Raw genomic sequence first — 13,323 nt, 5'->3', positions numbered from 1 at the left:
GACAGTTGGCGTTTGGTGGCGAAAAGGCTTTCCGTTGTGTGCAATTTGAAAAGGCCTTTTCTAAGAAAATGGAATGGAAAAAAACAACTTATCAAGGTTATAAATCCAGTCAATAAGAAGCGTTTAATCACAAAAAGTATAATAAAGAATTTTAAAAGTGCATTAAAAATACCACCGTACAGTAAAACACGTTTGTCAACAAAATTTACGAAACCATTCGATTGCCCATTTCCACTGAACTGTCGTGCTGTCAAGGTGACAACTGTCACCCGAACGCCGCATCGGGCTGCTTCCGCTTTGAATAGTTCTTTTTCTGTCCCCCGTGGCATGGTGGACGTGCTTTATCCAAGCAGCCAGCAAAAATTGTGAAGATTCGGGAGTAAACTTGTGCTAAAATGGTAAGTGCATACGGTAAAAGATGCACCAACACTTCGGCTACAGGAATTGGCAGGATTTACCAGCGCTGGGATGAAAGGCGAGCTGAAAATAGGTTGTGTGTTTGGCAATGGTGCCGGACTGCCACAGCCTGGTTGCCGGAATGGAAGCGGTGCGGTGTGGTGATCGGGATTGAATCAGCATGATGATGTCGGGACCATTTTTGTGAGCGCAACAATCGAATGGATTCATGGATATAGAAAAGCGAAGAACTGGACATCTGTTCGATTAAAGGCGAAAAGGTGAAAAAGTTCAATATTTGTGTCGGGCAGATCGATGCGCCGTAGCTGTCATCGTGCCTCGGGGTGAATTTGCCGGAAACGTGCGTGTTGATGAGCCCCGTTGTGCATGAAGATGTTGTTTATCGATGTTTGGTGTGAAACAAATGGATGTTTGGTGCCCGATTTGAGGTTATAAATTGTTAATTCCTGTACCGAAGAGTGTTGTTCCTTTGCCGAGAATGTGTATTGTTGATCGTTCATGTTTGACTCCGAGTTTTCTAACAACGCGGTTGCGCCTGTGTGTGCGCGTGTGTGTTTGTGTGCTTGTCTTTCCAGAGTTTGACGGCAGCGCGCCCTTTGGTCAGTGTGTACTCTGACAAAAATGAGGCGGTGAAGGATAAGGGAGTTGCCTTGCCGGCAATTTTCAAGGCCCCGATCCGTCCGGATGTGGTGAACGAGGTGTCGCAGCTGATGCGCCGCAACCGTCGCCAGGCGTACGCCGTGAGCGAGGCCGCCGGTCACCAGACGTCGGCCGAATCGTGGGGTACTGGTCGCGCTGTGGCCCGTATCCCGCGTGTCCGCGGCGGTGGTACCCACCGTTCCGGCCAGGGTGCGTACGGTAACATGTGCCGTGGTGGACGCATGTTCGCCCCGACCAAGCCGTGGCGCCGTTGGCACCGCAAGATCAACATCAACCTGAAGCGCTACGCTCTGGTTTCGGCCCTCGCTGCCAGCGGTGTCCCTGCCCTGGTGCAGTCGCGCGGTAAGTTTATCAAGTTTATCCGCTGTTGGCATTGCCTCTTTCCATCATCTAATCTCGTGGGTGTTTGTGTGTTTCTCTCTCGTAGGTCATATCATCGACGGTATCTCTGAGCTGCCGCTGGTCGTGTCCGACGACATCCAGAAGTTCCAGAAGACCAAGCAGGCCGTCACCTTCCTGCGCCGCTCGAAGGTTTGGGCCGACGTGCAGAAGGTGTACAAGTCGCAGCGTCTGCGCGCCGGTCGCGGTAAGATGCGCAACCGTCGCCGTGTCCAGCGTCGCGGTCCGCTGATCATCTACGATCGGGATGAGGGTCTGCGCCGTGCGTTCCGTAACATTCCCGGCGTCGATACGATGCGGGTGAGCAAGATGAACCTGCTGAAGCTGGCCCCTGGCGGTCATGTCGGTCGGCTGTGCGTGTGGACCGAGTCGGCGTTCGCCAAGCTGGACGGTCTGTACGGCACCTGGGAGAAGCGATCGGTCGCGAAGAAGGGCTACAATCTGCCGACCCCGATCATGGCCAACACCGATCTGACCCGTCTGCTGAAGTCGGAGGAAATCCGTCGCGTGCTGCGAGCGCCGAGAAGGAAGGTGTACCGACACGTGCGCCGTCTGAACCCGCTCACCAACAAGGAGCAGATGCTGAAGCTGAACCCGTACGCCGCGGTCACGAAGCGCCGTGCCCAGCTGATGACGAAGCTGCGCAAGTGCGAGCGCCTGGTGGCGAAGGCGGAAGCCAAGAAGAAGCCTCTGGATGCCAAGCACCGGGCGGTCGTGTTCGTGGAGAAGCAGACGCGCCGCCTGCAGAAGATGGAGAAGATCAAGGCGGCCCGCAAGGAGAAGGTGGACAAGAAGGTGGCCGATTTTAAGGCGTCCGGCAAGAAGCCGTCGCTGAAGAAGGTGCGCCCCGCCAAGGAAGCCGCGAAACCAGTAAAGAAAGCCGTTAAGAAGGTAGAGAAGAAGTAGAGAGTTGGGTAGGTGGTGGTGTGGTTTACGCACTGGTAGGCTGTCCTCCTCCCAGGCATGCGTACTTTATTGGTATAACGTGTTCTAATTTCCATCGGCATAAATAAAACCGTAAAGCCCGATCAGTCCTAACAGCCTGTGGTGGAAAGAAAACATGTTCTTTTGCGTATCTTGTGCTTTATTGGTGACTGAAGTGGAAGGTGGATAGCTCGACGATGTCCACGAAAACTATAAAGAAAGAATATATTATTCGATTTAGATCTAGCACTTAGCAGGTGTTCTTACCGCTTTACGACCATGGTTGGTTGTAGAAGAGGCTGACGCCATCGTCATTGGACAATCTTATAAAGCTTGAACCTAAGGCGGCGCTCAACTCTCCTGGCAGCCAACCTTGAACGACTGCCTGGACGACCCCTCGTTTGATGCCATAGGAATGTCAAAATAACCTGTAAAACCCAACGGAGTCTCATGATCAAGATATCACGCTGTTCAATAATTCAACCATAAAGATCCGACATTGGTAAGACTCGTCATTATAGTAATTAGTGTAGTGTCCTGAAGTGATCTGGGATCCATTTCCTGTATCGCTCTCTTAAACACATGACTCATATATTTCCGACTAGAGTAATTTTAGCAAATAAGTTATGAAAATGTTGTTAATCAGCCAATTTCCCAAACTCGATCGAAGAGGAACGATAGTTGCCCCGATACAACTGCTGCTTTAATTTATTTCATGAGCATCCTGCTCAGTTATGCGTACAATATGGCAAAATGTTAAAAAAACATTCACGGAAACCCCAATATTATGTCATTTTCACAATCGCTACGATTGTTTCCGAATTCGATCGAGTTTGGGAAAGTGGCTGAATGTTTTTACCAAAGTGTATGAATATCAGGTGGTCTCATAGCCTGTTTTTTATAGCAAAAGTTGAACGTCACTTTTTGACAGCATGGGTGAAAACATTTCCCCAAACAAGCTTTCTGACGACTTGCCTTACACACAAACAATCTTAGAATCTTCGTTATTTGCACTGAAATACCTTAAAAAGCACTCAAAATATATGTTACTGTAAGCTAAACCAAATCTGAACTAATTAAAATCCATTTTTGGATCAAAATAATGCCGTCGATGAGGACACCAATGTGTACTACGTATGTGTTGCTAAGAACAAAGCGAACGGTTCCTATGGAAATTCACTTCACCCATTCTGTCAAAAGGAGATTTTTTTTATTTCGAAATTAGTTGTCAATTTGTATGGGACGAGACCACCTGATATTCATACACTTTGGTTTTTACCCACATGGTAGCTATTTCCCTTCATTTAATTTCGAATTTACGTAACTTTGTCATTCATCATACATGAAAACCAATCTCTTTGGCGTCCGAAATGATTTGGGCTCAAGAAGAATTCGCTGTACGATAGCATTGATATCAAATCCTGCTTCAGGTGCAAATTTTCCGTGCCTCCAACAATTTCGCAACGTTGAATTTATTTTTTGAATGCTTTTAGTATTCCATCTCACATATAGAGGCGCTGCTTTACGGATTTGCCCGAACTGTCAAACTTTGTTTGTTTACAAAACGCTCGACCAGGAAAAAAGATACCGCTTTCTCCGAATCATCACTGCAATTTGTAACCCGTTTTAATTAACGAATTTCTTCTGGAATGGACATACTCAAGGCAGAGATTGCAAGAAAACGGAAGCTGCTAGAGGAGAAAAAGCTCGTTGTAAGTATGCCCTTGTGCTAAACGCCTCTAATCCTTGAAATTAGCCACCATCGTTTTCCCTTCGTTTGCAGGGCGACAATAAGAAATATTTCAAGCGCGGTGAACTGCTAGCCCAAGAAGAGGAGGAATATCTGGAAAAAAGCGGCCTAAACAAACCGGACGGCGCAACAAGCAATGGGTCCGCCAAAAGCGACGGACAGGCCACGGTTGGGGATGGGCAAAAGTATGACTTCAAGAAGCTGCCCCGCTCGGAGGTGATCCGGAAGCTGCGCGAACGCGGTGAACCCATCCTGCTGTTCGGCGAAACGGAAGCGGAATCATGCCTTCGGCTACATCAGCTAGAAATATCGACGCCGGAGATCAACCGTGGCTTCCGGAACGATTTCCAGGAAGCGATGGAACAGGTGGACGAAGAATATCTGAACGAAATTCTTACCTCCAATGGGCAGGCGCCGGGCATGGGGAAAGCGAAAACGTCCGACGAAGACTACGCCATCGACGATAGCGTAACGTACGAATCGATACAGGAAATGGCGGTACGACTCGGGCGCAGCGGGAAGGACCACGACTGCCACGTGATCATGACGCTGATACAGTTCCTGCTCAAGATGTGGAACGATCAGCTTAGCTCGGTGACGGTGGCAGAGCGCATGGCTACCAAGGGGAAGATAGCGCGGGCCACGTTCGAGCAGACGCGCCTATACCTGAAGCCGCTGCTGCGCAAGCTAAAGAACAAAACGATACCGGAGGACATTCTCGACAGCTTGACGGACATCACGAAGAGCCTGCTGAAGCGGGATTACATACACGCGAGCGACGCGTACCTGACGATGGCGATCGGCAATGCACCGTGGCCGATCGGTGTGACGATGGTGGGTATTCATGCGCGTACCGGGCGGGAAAAGATTTTCTCCAAGAACGTGGCCCACGTGATGAACGACGAGACGCAGCGCAAGTACATCCAGGGGCTGAAGCGGCTGATGACAAAGATGCAGGAATACTTCCCAACCGATCCGTCGCGGTGTGTGGAGTACGTGAGCAAAAAGGATCGACAGGATTAGGGCGGAGGCGGTACCGAGGAGCGAGTGCAAGTGTGCGGGATCTTTTCTTTACTGTTTTAAGCCAGCTAGATTAAGGTAACGAAATAAATTTAATGACAAACTAACGAAATGTTTTAACCATATCAGAAAAAAGGATCTATTTATTTGTCTTTATATTGATGAATATGAAAAAAAAAAACAATGGCATGGTATGAGTTATACTCAAACAAAGCATTCTAAGAAAGCTCTGCAGCCCGCTTAGTGGCACTCTCGACCGCATTCATGACCGTGCCGCGCATCGAACCCTGCTCGAGCGCATGTACCCCGTGTATCGTTGCACCGCCGGGCGAGCACACCTCGTCCTTCAGTACGGCGGGATGCTTACCCGTGTCCAGTACCGTCTTGGCCGCACCCATCACCGTCTGGGCGGCCAGCTGCAGCGCCATGTCACGCGGAATGCCCTGCTTAACGCCACCGTCCGCCAGCGCTTCGATAAACTCGTACACATACGCCGGACCACAGCCGGCCAGCCCGGTAGCGGCGTTCATCTTACTCTCCTCCACCTCGTGCACAACGCCAAGCGCCGCAAACATGGTGTGCATATCGCGGTACAGTGGCGGGACAGGATGGTCCGATCCCGTGCGACAGTACACCGTACAGCCAACACCGACCTGCATCGGAGTGTTGGGCATGGCACGGGCTATCAAGCATGGCTGAAACATCGCCAGCCCCTGCTCCAGTCGATCAAGCGTAACACCAGCCATTATAGAAACGTACAGCTTCTGGTTGGATTCATCCGCTTTATACGTTTGCTTCAACTTTGCCAAGTCTCTCAACACGTGGTCGAACATCTGTGGCTTTACGCAGATGAAAACGACGTCCGATTGCAGGATGACTTCCGCGTTGTCAACGGTCGTTCGCGTTACCCCAAGCGGGGTCCAGCGTGCCTGCAGATTTTCCAGCCGTGTGGCGGACACAGTAATCTGATCCGGTTGCAGCACTCCTGTTTTGTGATGGGATGGAATGAATAGAACATATTCAAACAATTAAATCCGCGACGCGCCATACCTTTGCTCAACAATCCGGACGCGATGGCGTACGCCATATTACCGCCACCAATGAAACCGACCGCTTTGCACTTTTGTAGCGCAGCAGGGGACGACATTTTGCCTGGCCGGAATTGGTCCCGTGGAAATCGGTGCCTAATTGATTGTGGTCGGTTTTCGATTCACCTACACGCGCAACTTCAGGGCCAGGGGCGTGACAATGTTGACGATAAACAATCAACACACACGCGTCGCGCTTGTATATCAACGCGACAAGCGTTTTCGTATCGGAGGGTTATCTAACAAACGCGACGCGCACTTTTCCGCCGACGAAAGATAATCTTTGCCTTCGTTTTTTTGCTGTCTGGCTACGTTTGCCGTCCCCGCGATCCTCCCGAGCGCTATGACAAGAGGGGATTTGTTTGGATACACTTGTTGTTATTGTTCTGTCAACATCGCACAATGGGTGGTTAGCATGGTCATTGGAGTTTAAAAAGTAATTTAAAATTACTATTAAAACTAATTTAAATGTAAATTACTGTTGATTTGCCAACGCATTATAGTTTGAAAGGCAATACATGTATTTTTCCAATATTTTCATTCTATTTACAGCAGTTAAAAACGACAACCAGCAATCAAGCAAACCGCAGCTACTAATCGCAGCACACAGGTAAACGCGCATCGTCCATCGAAATGGCCGGCCGACTCTCCACCGCCGATGCGGACCGGGAAATTCACCGTTTCGTGACACGCGAACAGATCGATCAGCTGCACGAGCAGTTCCGGGCGCGCAACAATCGGCTCACGCTCGACGAGCTGCGCGAACTGTTGGCCGAGCTCGGGCTCCACTACACCGAGGACGAGTACCGCACGCTGTGCCTGCAGATCAACACCGACCACGACCGGTACTGCCAGTGGGACGAGCTGCTGAGCTACCTCATCCTCGGCTTCCAGGACGATGATCCGCACGCGGTGAAGCAATCGCTCGATCCACCGATCGCCGGCGATCTGTGTGTAAAGCTGCGCCGCCAGGTGTACAACATCGTGAAGGTGGACTTCTGCCCGATGGTGTACTACGTAAGTGGTTGGTGGGGGCGCTCGAGGAGAGTGCTGTTGCTCATTCGCTTTCTTTCTTTCTCCCACGGTGACCCCACAGGATGGCAGCATCAGCTGGTCGCAAGGACACTGGATCACCACGTCCCGCGAGGGGGTGATACAGTATTGGACAGAAGACTGGAAACCCGCCCTGACGGCACGGTCCGTTCCGTCCAGCTTGAAGCGCTCGAAAACCTGGGTGCTCGATACGGTCCCACTGCCCGATCTGAGCATGTTCTGCGTGACTGGGCTCGAGACGGAGCTGCGGCTGTACAATGTGGTTGCGGCGTGCTTCACGCTCAAGCTGGTCATCGAACGGCTGCCCCAGCCGATCAGCGCGATGGTCTATCGGTTTGGTCGTGATGAGCCGAGCCGTCTGCTCACCGGTGACTACACCGGTCACATCCGGATGTTTGTGTTTCACCCCGAACGGAAGGTAACGACTTCCGGCGAGTCGACGGTTACGCACGTATCGCTGCAGGATGTGCTGCACGGAGCGTACCCGCCGGTGGAATGTGTTGACTATGGACAGCTTCTGCCCGACATCGTGCGTGCGGTGCAGTTCGTGGAAAGTGTCGGAAACGTGGCCGAGCTGTTTATTGCGTGTGCGGAAGAGAATCCGCTACTGTCCTCTGCGCGTGGTCGGCCACGGCCGGCCATGGTCATACATTCGCTGGACCTGCCGGCAATACGCACGATCAAGTTTTGTGTACCGCGTGGTGTGACCTGCTTCGCGTTCGAACCCTCCAACGAGCTGCTTGTCTCCGGCGGCCCAGACTGTGACCTGCGACTGTGGGACATTCACCGGCCGGAGAAACCGTCGGTCATACTGGTCGGGCACACGTCGAGCATCACGTTTCTGTTCCTGCAGGATGCCGGCGAGAAGATTTATAGCCTCGATCAGCGGAAAATCATCAAGGTGTGGGACGTGCGCAACCGGGTGCTGCTACAGACGTTTGGCCAGTTTTCGACCGTGCTAGTGAAGGGCGTGCCGGCCTGCGCGTACTACAACAAGCGCGCCCGGGAGCTGGTGGTCGCCAGCAACAAGCTGTTCGTGACGGCCTGCTGTCCCGAGATCGCGCTCGACCGCACGGACGGCGAAAGCCACACCAAGCCCGTCTCGGTGCTGCTGTACAACGGGCTGTACCGGCTGGTCGTTAGCTGCGGCTTCGACAGCTTCATCATTGTGTGGGACCATCGGGTCAATCGCAAGATGACCATCATCACCGAGGCGCACACCCAGATCCGGAACGGGGTGCTGGAACCGGTCGAGATAACGGCCGCCTGCTTCGACGGCAAGGAGCAGATGCTGCTGACGGGCGCACGCAACGGTTCGCTCAAGATTTGGAACATCGGCGGGCGCACGTGCATGCGCACGATCCAGATCGAGGAGGACTGCGAGGTGACGGGCGTGTTCTGGCAAGCGAACCGCATTTTGGCGATGGGCTGGAACCATCGGGTGGTGGAGTTCGCGGCGTTCGCCGAGCAGGACGAGTACCCGCGGGGGCTGCAGTGGCGCAAGCAGCACTCGGACGACATTCTTTGCGCGGCCGTTAGCGGCTCGGAGCCGGGCGTGATGGCCACGTGCAGCTATGCGGGCGAGCTTGTGTTTTGGATGCTGGAAACGGGCCAACCGTACCGGCGGTACGATGCGACCAATCCCCGCACCCGCCTACCGATCTCGTTCCGGGAGGGGCGGGCCGATTTGATGAAGCCGCGCAAGCTGACACCCCGCCGGTCACTGTTTCAAATGCCGCCGGGGCAGCTGGCGCACCGCCGCCTGACCCGCATCCTGATGCCGTCCGGGTTGGAGCAGATGCGGCAGCTTTCGATACAGGCGCTGCTGTTTCTGGCCACGCGCAAGATGCTGCCCAACCGTGGCACGCTGTTCGGTTCGCTCGACAATGGCATGGTGCAGGTGTGGTCCCACCACCCGGACGGTGGCTTCAAGGGCCAGTTCAATGGCATTCATATGGCGGGCGATCGGATCATTACGCTGGCAACGGATAAGGCGAACCGGTTCCTGTTCACCGGTACGGCGCTCGGGTACGTGAAAACGTGGTACATCGAGAATTGCTGGTAAGTGTACTGTCCGTTTTAAGTTGTTTTTTTTTTTGCACACTATCAGTTCTCTTCCCGGACCAAGTATTCAGTTATCGTTCTGAATCCGAATCCGGAACAGTTCCAGGTGCTGTTCTAAAGAAATAATGGAATCGCAAGCTTTTTCTGGTCCGCTTTGGGCTGATTATCGGTTCCAGGACCGGTATGGGCTCATGATAGGTATCAGTACCGGAATGTGTTCATGATAAGTTCCAGAACCGGTATGGATTCAGTTTCAGTTCCAGGATTGGTACGGATTCATGATAGGTTCCAGAACAGATACGGGTTCATGATAGGTTCTAAGACAGGTATGGGTTCATGATCGTTTCCAGGACCTATACAGGGTTTTCCAACGGTTTTCATAGTTGTGGGACATTTCCTAAACTCTTTGCTATTGGAATTGAACTTCATATGTTGGAAATTCGACACTATGGCACCCTTTTTGGACAGGGTCGTTGGAAATTCTTATTGCATTTGTCCAACAAGGGTGCTAGAGAGTTCAATTCCCATTACAATAAGTTTATTTCATGTAAGAAAGAGTCAATAAAGTTTCCCACAGCTATGAGAACTCCTGGAAAATCCTTTATGGGTTCATGATAGGTTCCAGAACTGATATGGGATTATTATAGGTTCTACGACCGGTATGGGCTCACGATAGGTTCCAGGACCGGTATGGGACCATGATAGATTCTAGGACCGGTATGGGTTCATGATTAGTTCCAAGATCGGTATGGGTACATGGTTGGTTTCAAGACCGGAATGGGTTCAGTTTCAGTTCCAGGACCGATATGAGTTTATGATAGGTTCCAGGGTAGGTATGGGGTCTTGATTAGATTTAGGACCGGTATGACCAGTATTGGTTCCACGACCGGTATGGGTTCAGTATCGGTTCTTGGACCGGCATTAGGTTTTGTCCAGTTCTAGAATCAGAAAAAGTGGCATCAGGACCAGTACGGGTTTGGTGTTGGCTTTAGGTCTCTTAAGAGATAGTCAAAACTACCTCATTTTAATTGGGTTTTGAGTCCATTATGTTCGGCATGCTCTTTACAGCAAAGTGTATCTATGAAAATTAGTTGCGTAGCCCTGTATCTTGGCCAAATTAACTAGTTTAAAAACAAAAACTTCTAACTACAGGATCCCGAACGAAGACAAATTCCACGTAAACAAGCCGGCGCTAAGGATACTGTTTCCCTTCCTGCTGAACGACGTAGTCCCGGGCCGGGCGAAACGATCGGCGCGTGCACAACCGAAACCCTGGCTGCTCAACTCTTATCAGGCCCATCGGGCCTGCGTTACCGGGCTCACCTACCTGGACGACACTGGGTTGCTGTTGAGCTGCAGCAGCGATCGCACCGTACGCCTGTGGACACTCGGTGGGCGCTACATCGGGCTACTGGGCAGCCCGGTCAACTGGCAACCGCTACCCATGGCCGTACCCCCGCCGGCCGACTATCGTTTCCGCATTCCGCCCGATCTGCAGCGTGAGGTAAGTTTTACCACTCTGAAGGTGTTGCGAGGCGGCAAAGATGATTCCCGAACTGCTAGAACCAAAAGTGGCGGTGGCACTGCTACCGTCGGTGACATCGTCGGTGTTGCTGCGGATCGATCCAAGCACACACTGATGATCGAAACGTATGGCAGTCCGCTGGCCGAACCAATCCTTAACACTGCCGTGCTGAAGTTACCCTCTAAAGAGCCGATGCTGCAGACGATCAAGCTCGATCGGACGTATCCTTCCTTCCCGCTGTACCGGCACATGGTAGCGTTTCCTGTGCAGCCGCTAAAACGCACGAACAAAACAGTGGAAGAGAACGGGAGCGATTGGAACGAGCTGGAACAGCTACTGGAGCGAACAAAGGCTTTACAGTTCAAGGAAGCCCCCAGTGACGCCGACGCCGAAGGTACGCAGTGAGGAAGAAAAAAGCATTTTCGGTTTTTATTTTTGAAAGTAATCTCATATGGATATTTATTTAGATGGATTTGGACGGTTGGCGTGCGTGTGGTAGCGCGCCGCCATATCATGATTTAAAATTGGTTTTGATCGATACACATACTATCAAACTTTTCGAATGTTTTTTTTTTTCATTCTCGGCCCTAACCCTCTTCTGCGTGTAATGGCTAACCAAAGTGTACTAATTCTAGCGTCCCCTTTGCCTAGAACGTAATTGCATGTCCCTGGTGTGTAACGGAGTACTACGGTAATTGTGGACGCACACCGGTGTCCACTAGCTAAGGCAGTTGGGTTTTTTTTCTGTTTAAATCGATCAGTTCTGCTTGCTTTACGCACACACATACTCCTGCAATCAGAAAGCGCGCGTGTGTGTAAGCGACAATGCACGATTTTGAGCTTACGTCTCACGCTTTCGTCATTTTCGATGGAATGTTTCGATTCAAAACGAGCCTACCTATTTACCATGGTGCTTACTAATTAAATGACTGTAAATATTTACACTGCTACATGCTACCTAAGCGAACATAATCTCCATTTGTTGCGCCGCACGTTCGCTAGATTTCCGTTCCTTCTAAGTTGTATGCTAAAAGTTCGTCGCCTACAGATCACTCTAGTGTGTTGACGAACTACTAATTTTCTATTGCCGGAGAGTAATAAAATAAAAGCCGGTGGTATACTCTCCAGCTTTGCTAATATTGAGGCCGGTTGCTAGCCCCTTTCCATTCTCTGGTTAGCAAGTATTTTGATAATAAATATAACATAGCATTGTCCATTCTTCTTACTTCATTCTTCACTTAACACAGAGCACCTTAATGGCGCATCTTTCATTCGTTCGTTTCTTTCTATCTACTGCTACTATTGTACACATTTGCCTTCTCACTATAAACTAGCGTTTTTCTTTTTCTTCTTCTTCTTTTTCTTCTTCTTTTTTCCTTCTTCTTATTCTTCTTCCTCTTCTTCTTTTTCTTGTTCGTCTTTTAAAATCGCTTACTAATCTACACCTTCACGGGAATGGGCGTTTCGATAAAAAAGAGCTTGAGAAACGTTTAAATTAGTAACTATAAACATAAAACCGTAGAAGGAGGAGTTAAAAACACAAAAAAAAACAATAGTAGATAAAATGCCACATATGTCACAATATTTTACAGGCGCTAGCTCAAACTTTGATCGTTAAGGCAATAGACATATTTCGATATTGCCTGAGATACGCCAACTTTACCACTATCTCACTGTGCTAACGCCCCGTGTAAGGGAATTCGCATATTTGCGTCATCTCCCCATTTCCACACAGAGACACGGACACAGTATTGAATGGAGCTTTTCTAGCCGGTAGGGCAGTGCCTACCGCTGGCACAACACCGCAGGGGAGGGGAGTTTTCCGTTATTACAGCTCGGTTGTAGTTTCCGCATCGGATCGATCCAGATCGTTTAGGTAGGAGAAGGACAGCTGGTTGTAGTTGCGCTTGCCAAAGCTAACGTTTTCGTTCGTGGGGCTGATATGGTTCAGCTGCGGTTGCGACTGCAGGTCTCCGTTTTGGCTGCAAAGGTTTGAGATCGATTGTTTCGGTTAGAGTTTGTATATCAATTCAGGGAAGAAGGAGTGTTGGGAAAAATTAATGAGAATTAATCATAAGAATTGTATAGAAGCTGGTTGCATTTTCCAGAAGAATTTTGAATATTGTATAAGTCATTAATCTTTTGCGATTCAGATCTATTTGAAGAGTTATTAATATTTAATTATTGAAGATAGCTTTATCAGAATGAGTCACTGAACTGAGTCTAAGCAGTGAATTGAATTGATTTGAACAATTCAAGAGTTATTCGAAAACCTTCGTGACTCTTTTGCATGTTAAATCTCAGCGAGTGAGTGATTTAACTCTCCACACTGGCCCGTAACTCACTGACAGCACAACTCTCTTAGTCGCTCACAAGACTCCCAGAAAGTGAACTAAAAATATAACTCGTCAATCTAATTCACT

General features: G+C 50.2%; 5 protein-coding genes and 1 long non-coding RNA gene across 8 annotated transcripts in view; 3 read left to right on the top strand and 3 right to left on the bottom strand.

Annotated features, from left to right (window-relative positions):
* The first annotated feature begins 265 nt into the window (after positions 1-265).
* Positions 266-2,535, top strand: LOC120895099 (60S ribosomal protein L4). The gene is made up of 3 exons (XM_040298128.1): positions 266-398; positions 993-1,419; positions 1,505-2,535. The coding sequence occupies exons 1-3, from the start codon at positions 396-398 to the stop codon at positions 2,380-2,382; spliced, it is 1,308 nt and encodes a 435-aa protein (XP_040154062.1). The 5' UTR covers positions 266-395; the 3' UTR covers positions 2,383-2,535.
* Positions 2,396-3,469, bottom strand: LOC120895100. 3 transcript variants are annotated; one of them, XR_005738285.1, is made up of 3 exons: positions 3,423-3,469; positions 2,668-2,828; positions 2,396-2,610 (listed from the first exon to the last, which is right to left on the bottom strand). It is a non-coding gene; the product is annotated as an uncharacterized LOC120895100 (long non-coding RNA). The 3 variants fall into 3 exon arrangements; XR_005738284.1 differs by lacking the exon at positions 3,423-3,469 and adding an exon at positions 2,899-3,283; XR_005738283.1 differs by lacking the exon at positions 3,423-3,469 and having other exon boundaries at positions 2,668-3,280.
* Positions 3,470-3,951: 482 nt separating this feature from the next.
* Positions 3,952-5,295, top strand: LOC120902853 (pre-mRNA-splicing factor 18). The gene is made up of 2 exons (XM_040311897.1): positions 3,952-4,112; positions 4,184-5,295. The coding sequence occupies exons 1-2, from the start codon at positions 4,050-4,052 to the stop codon at positions 5,171-5,173; spliced, it is 1,053 nt and encodes a 350-aa protein (XP_040167831.1). The 5' UTR covers positions 3,952-4,049; the 3' UTR covers positions 5,174-5,295.
* On the bottom strand, positions 5,283-6,621 carry LOC120902859 (pyrroline-5-carboxylate reductase). Its single transcript, XM_040311909.1, has 2 exons — positions 6,221-6,621; positions 5,283-6,155 (listed from the first exon to the last, which is right to left on the bottom strand). Exons 1-2 carry the CDS (start codon positions 6,315-6,317, stop codon positions 5,389-5,391), a joined length of 864 nt encoding a protein of 287 aa, XP_040167843.1. The 5' UTR covers positions 6,318-6,621; the 3' UTR covers positions 5,283-5,388.
* A 228-nt stretch (positions 6,622-6,849) lies between these two features.
* LOC120902843 (WD repeat-containing protein on Y chromosome) lies at positions 6,850-11,457 on the top strand. Its single transcript, XM_040311886.1, has 3 exons — positions 6,850-7,275; positions 7,355-9,372; positions 10,528-11,457. Exons 1-3 carry the CDS (start codon positions 6,892-6,894, stop codon positions 11,303-11,305), a joined length of 3,180 nt encoding a protein of 1,059 aa, XP_040167820.1. The 5' UTR covers positions 6,850-6,891; the 3' UTR covers positions 11,306-11,457.
* A 21-nt stretch (positions 11,458-11,478) lies between these two features.
* Positions 11,479-13,323, bottom strand: part of LOC120902830 (cadherin-99C) — a 147,221-nt gene continuing 145,376 nt past the window's right edge. The window contains exon 13 of the mRNA XM_040311869.1: positions 11,479-12,882. Coding sequence (XP_040167803.1) covers positions 12,729-12,882 — 154 coding nt within the window. The 3' untranslated portion in view covers positions 11,479-12,728. The remainder of the gene's footprint in view (positions 12,883-13,323) is intronic.

The sequence above is a fragment of the Anopheles arabiensis genome, chromosome 2, assembly GCF_016920715.1.
Source record: "Anopheles arabiensis isolate DONGOLA chromosome 2, AaraD3, whole genome shotgun sequence".
NCBI classification, from domain to species: domain Eukaryota; kingdom Metazoa; phylum Arthropoda; class Insecta; order Diptera; family Culicidae; genus Anopheles; species Anopheles arabiensis.
Note: the sequence above shows the minus strand (reverse complement) of the source record. Positions and strands in the feature narration are given on the sequence as shown.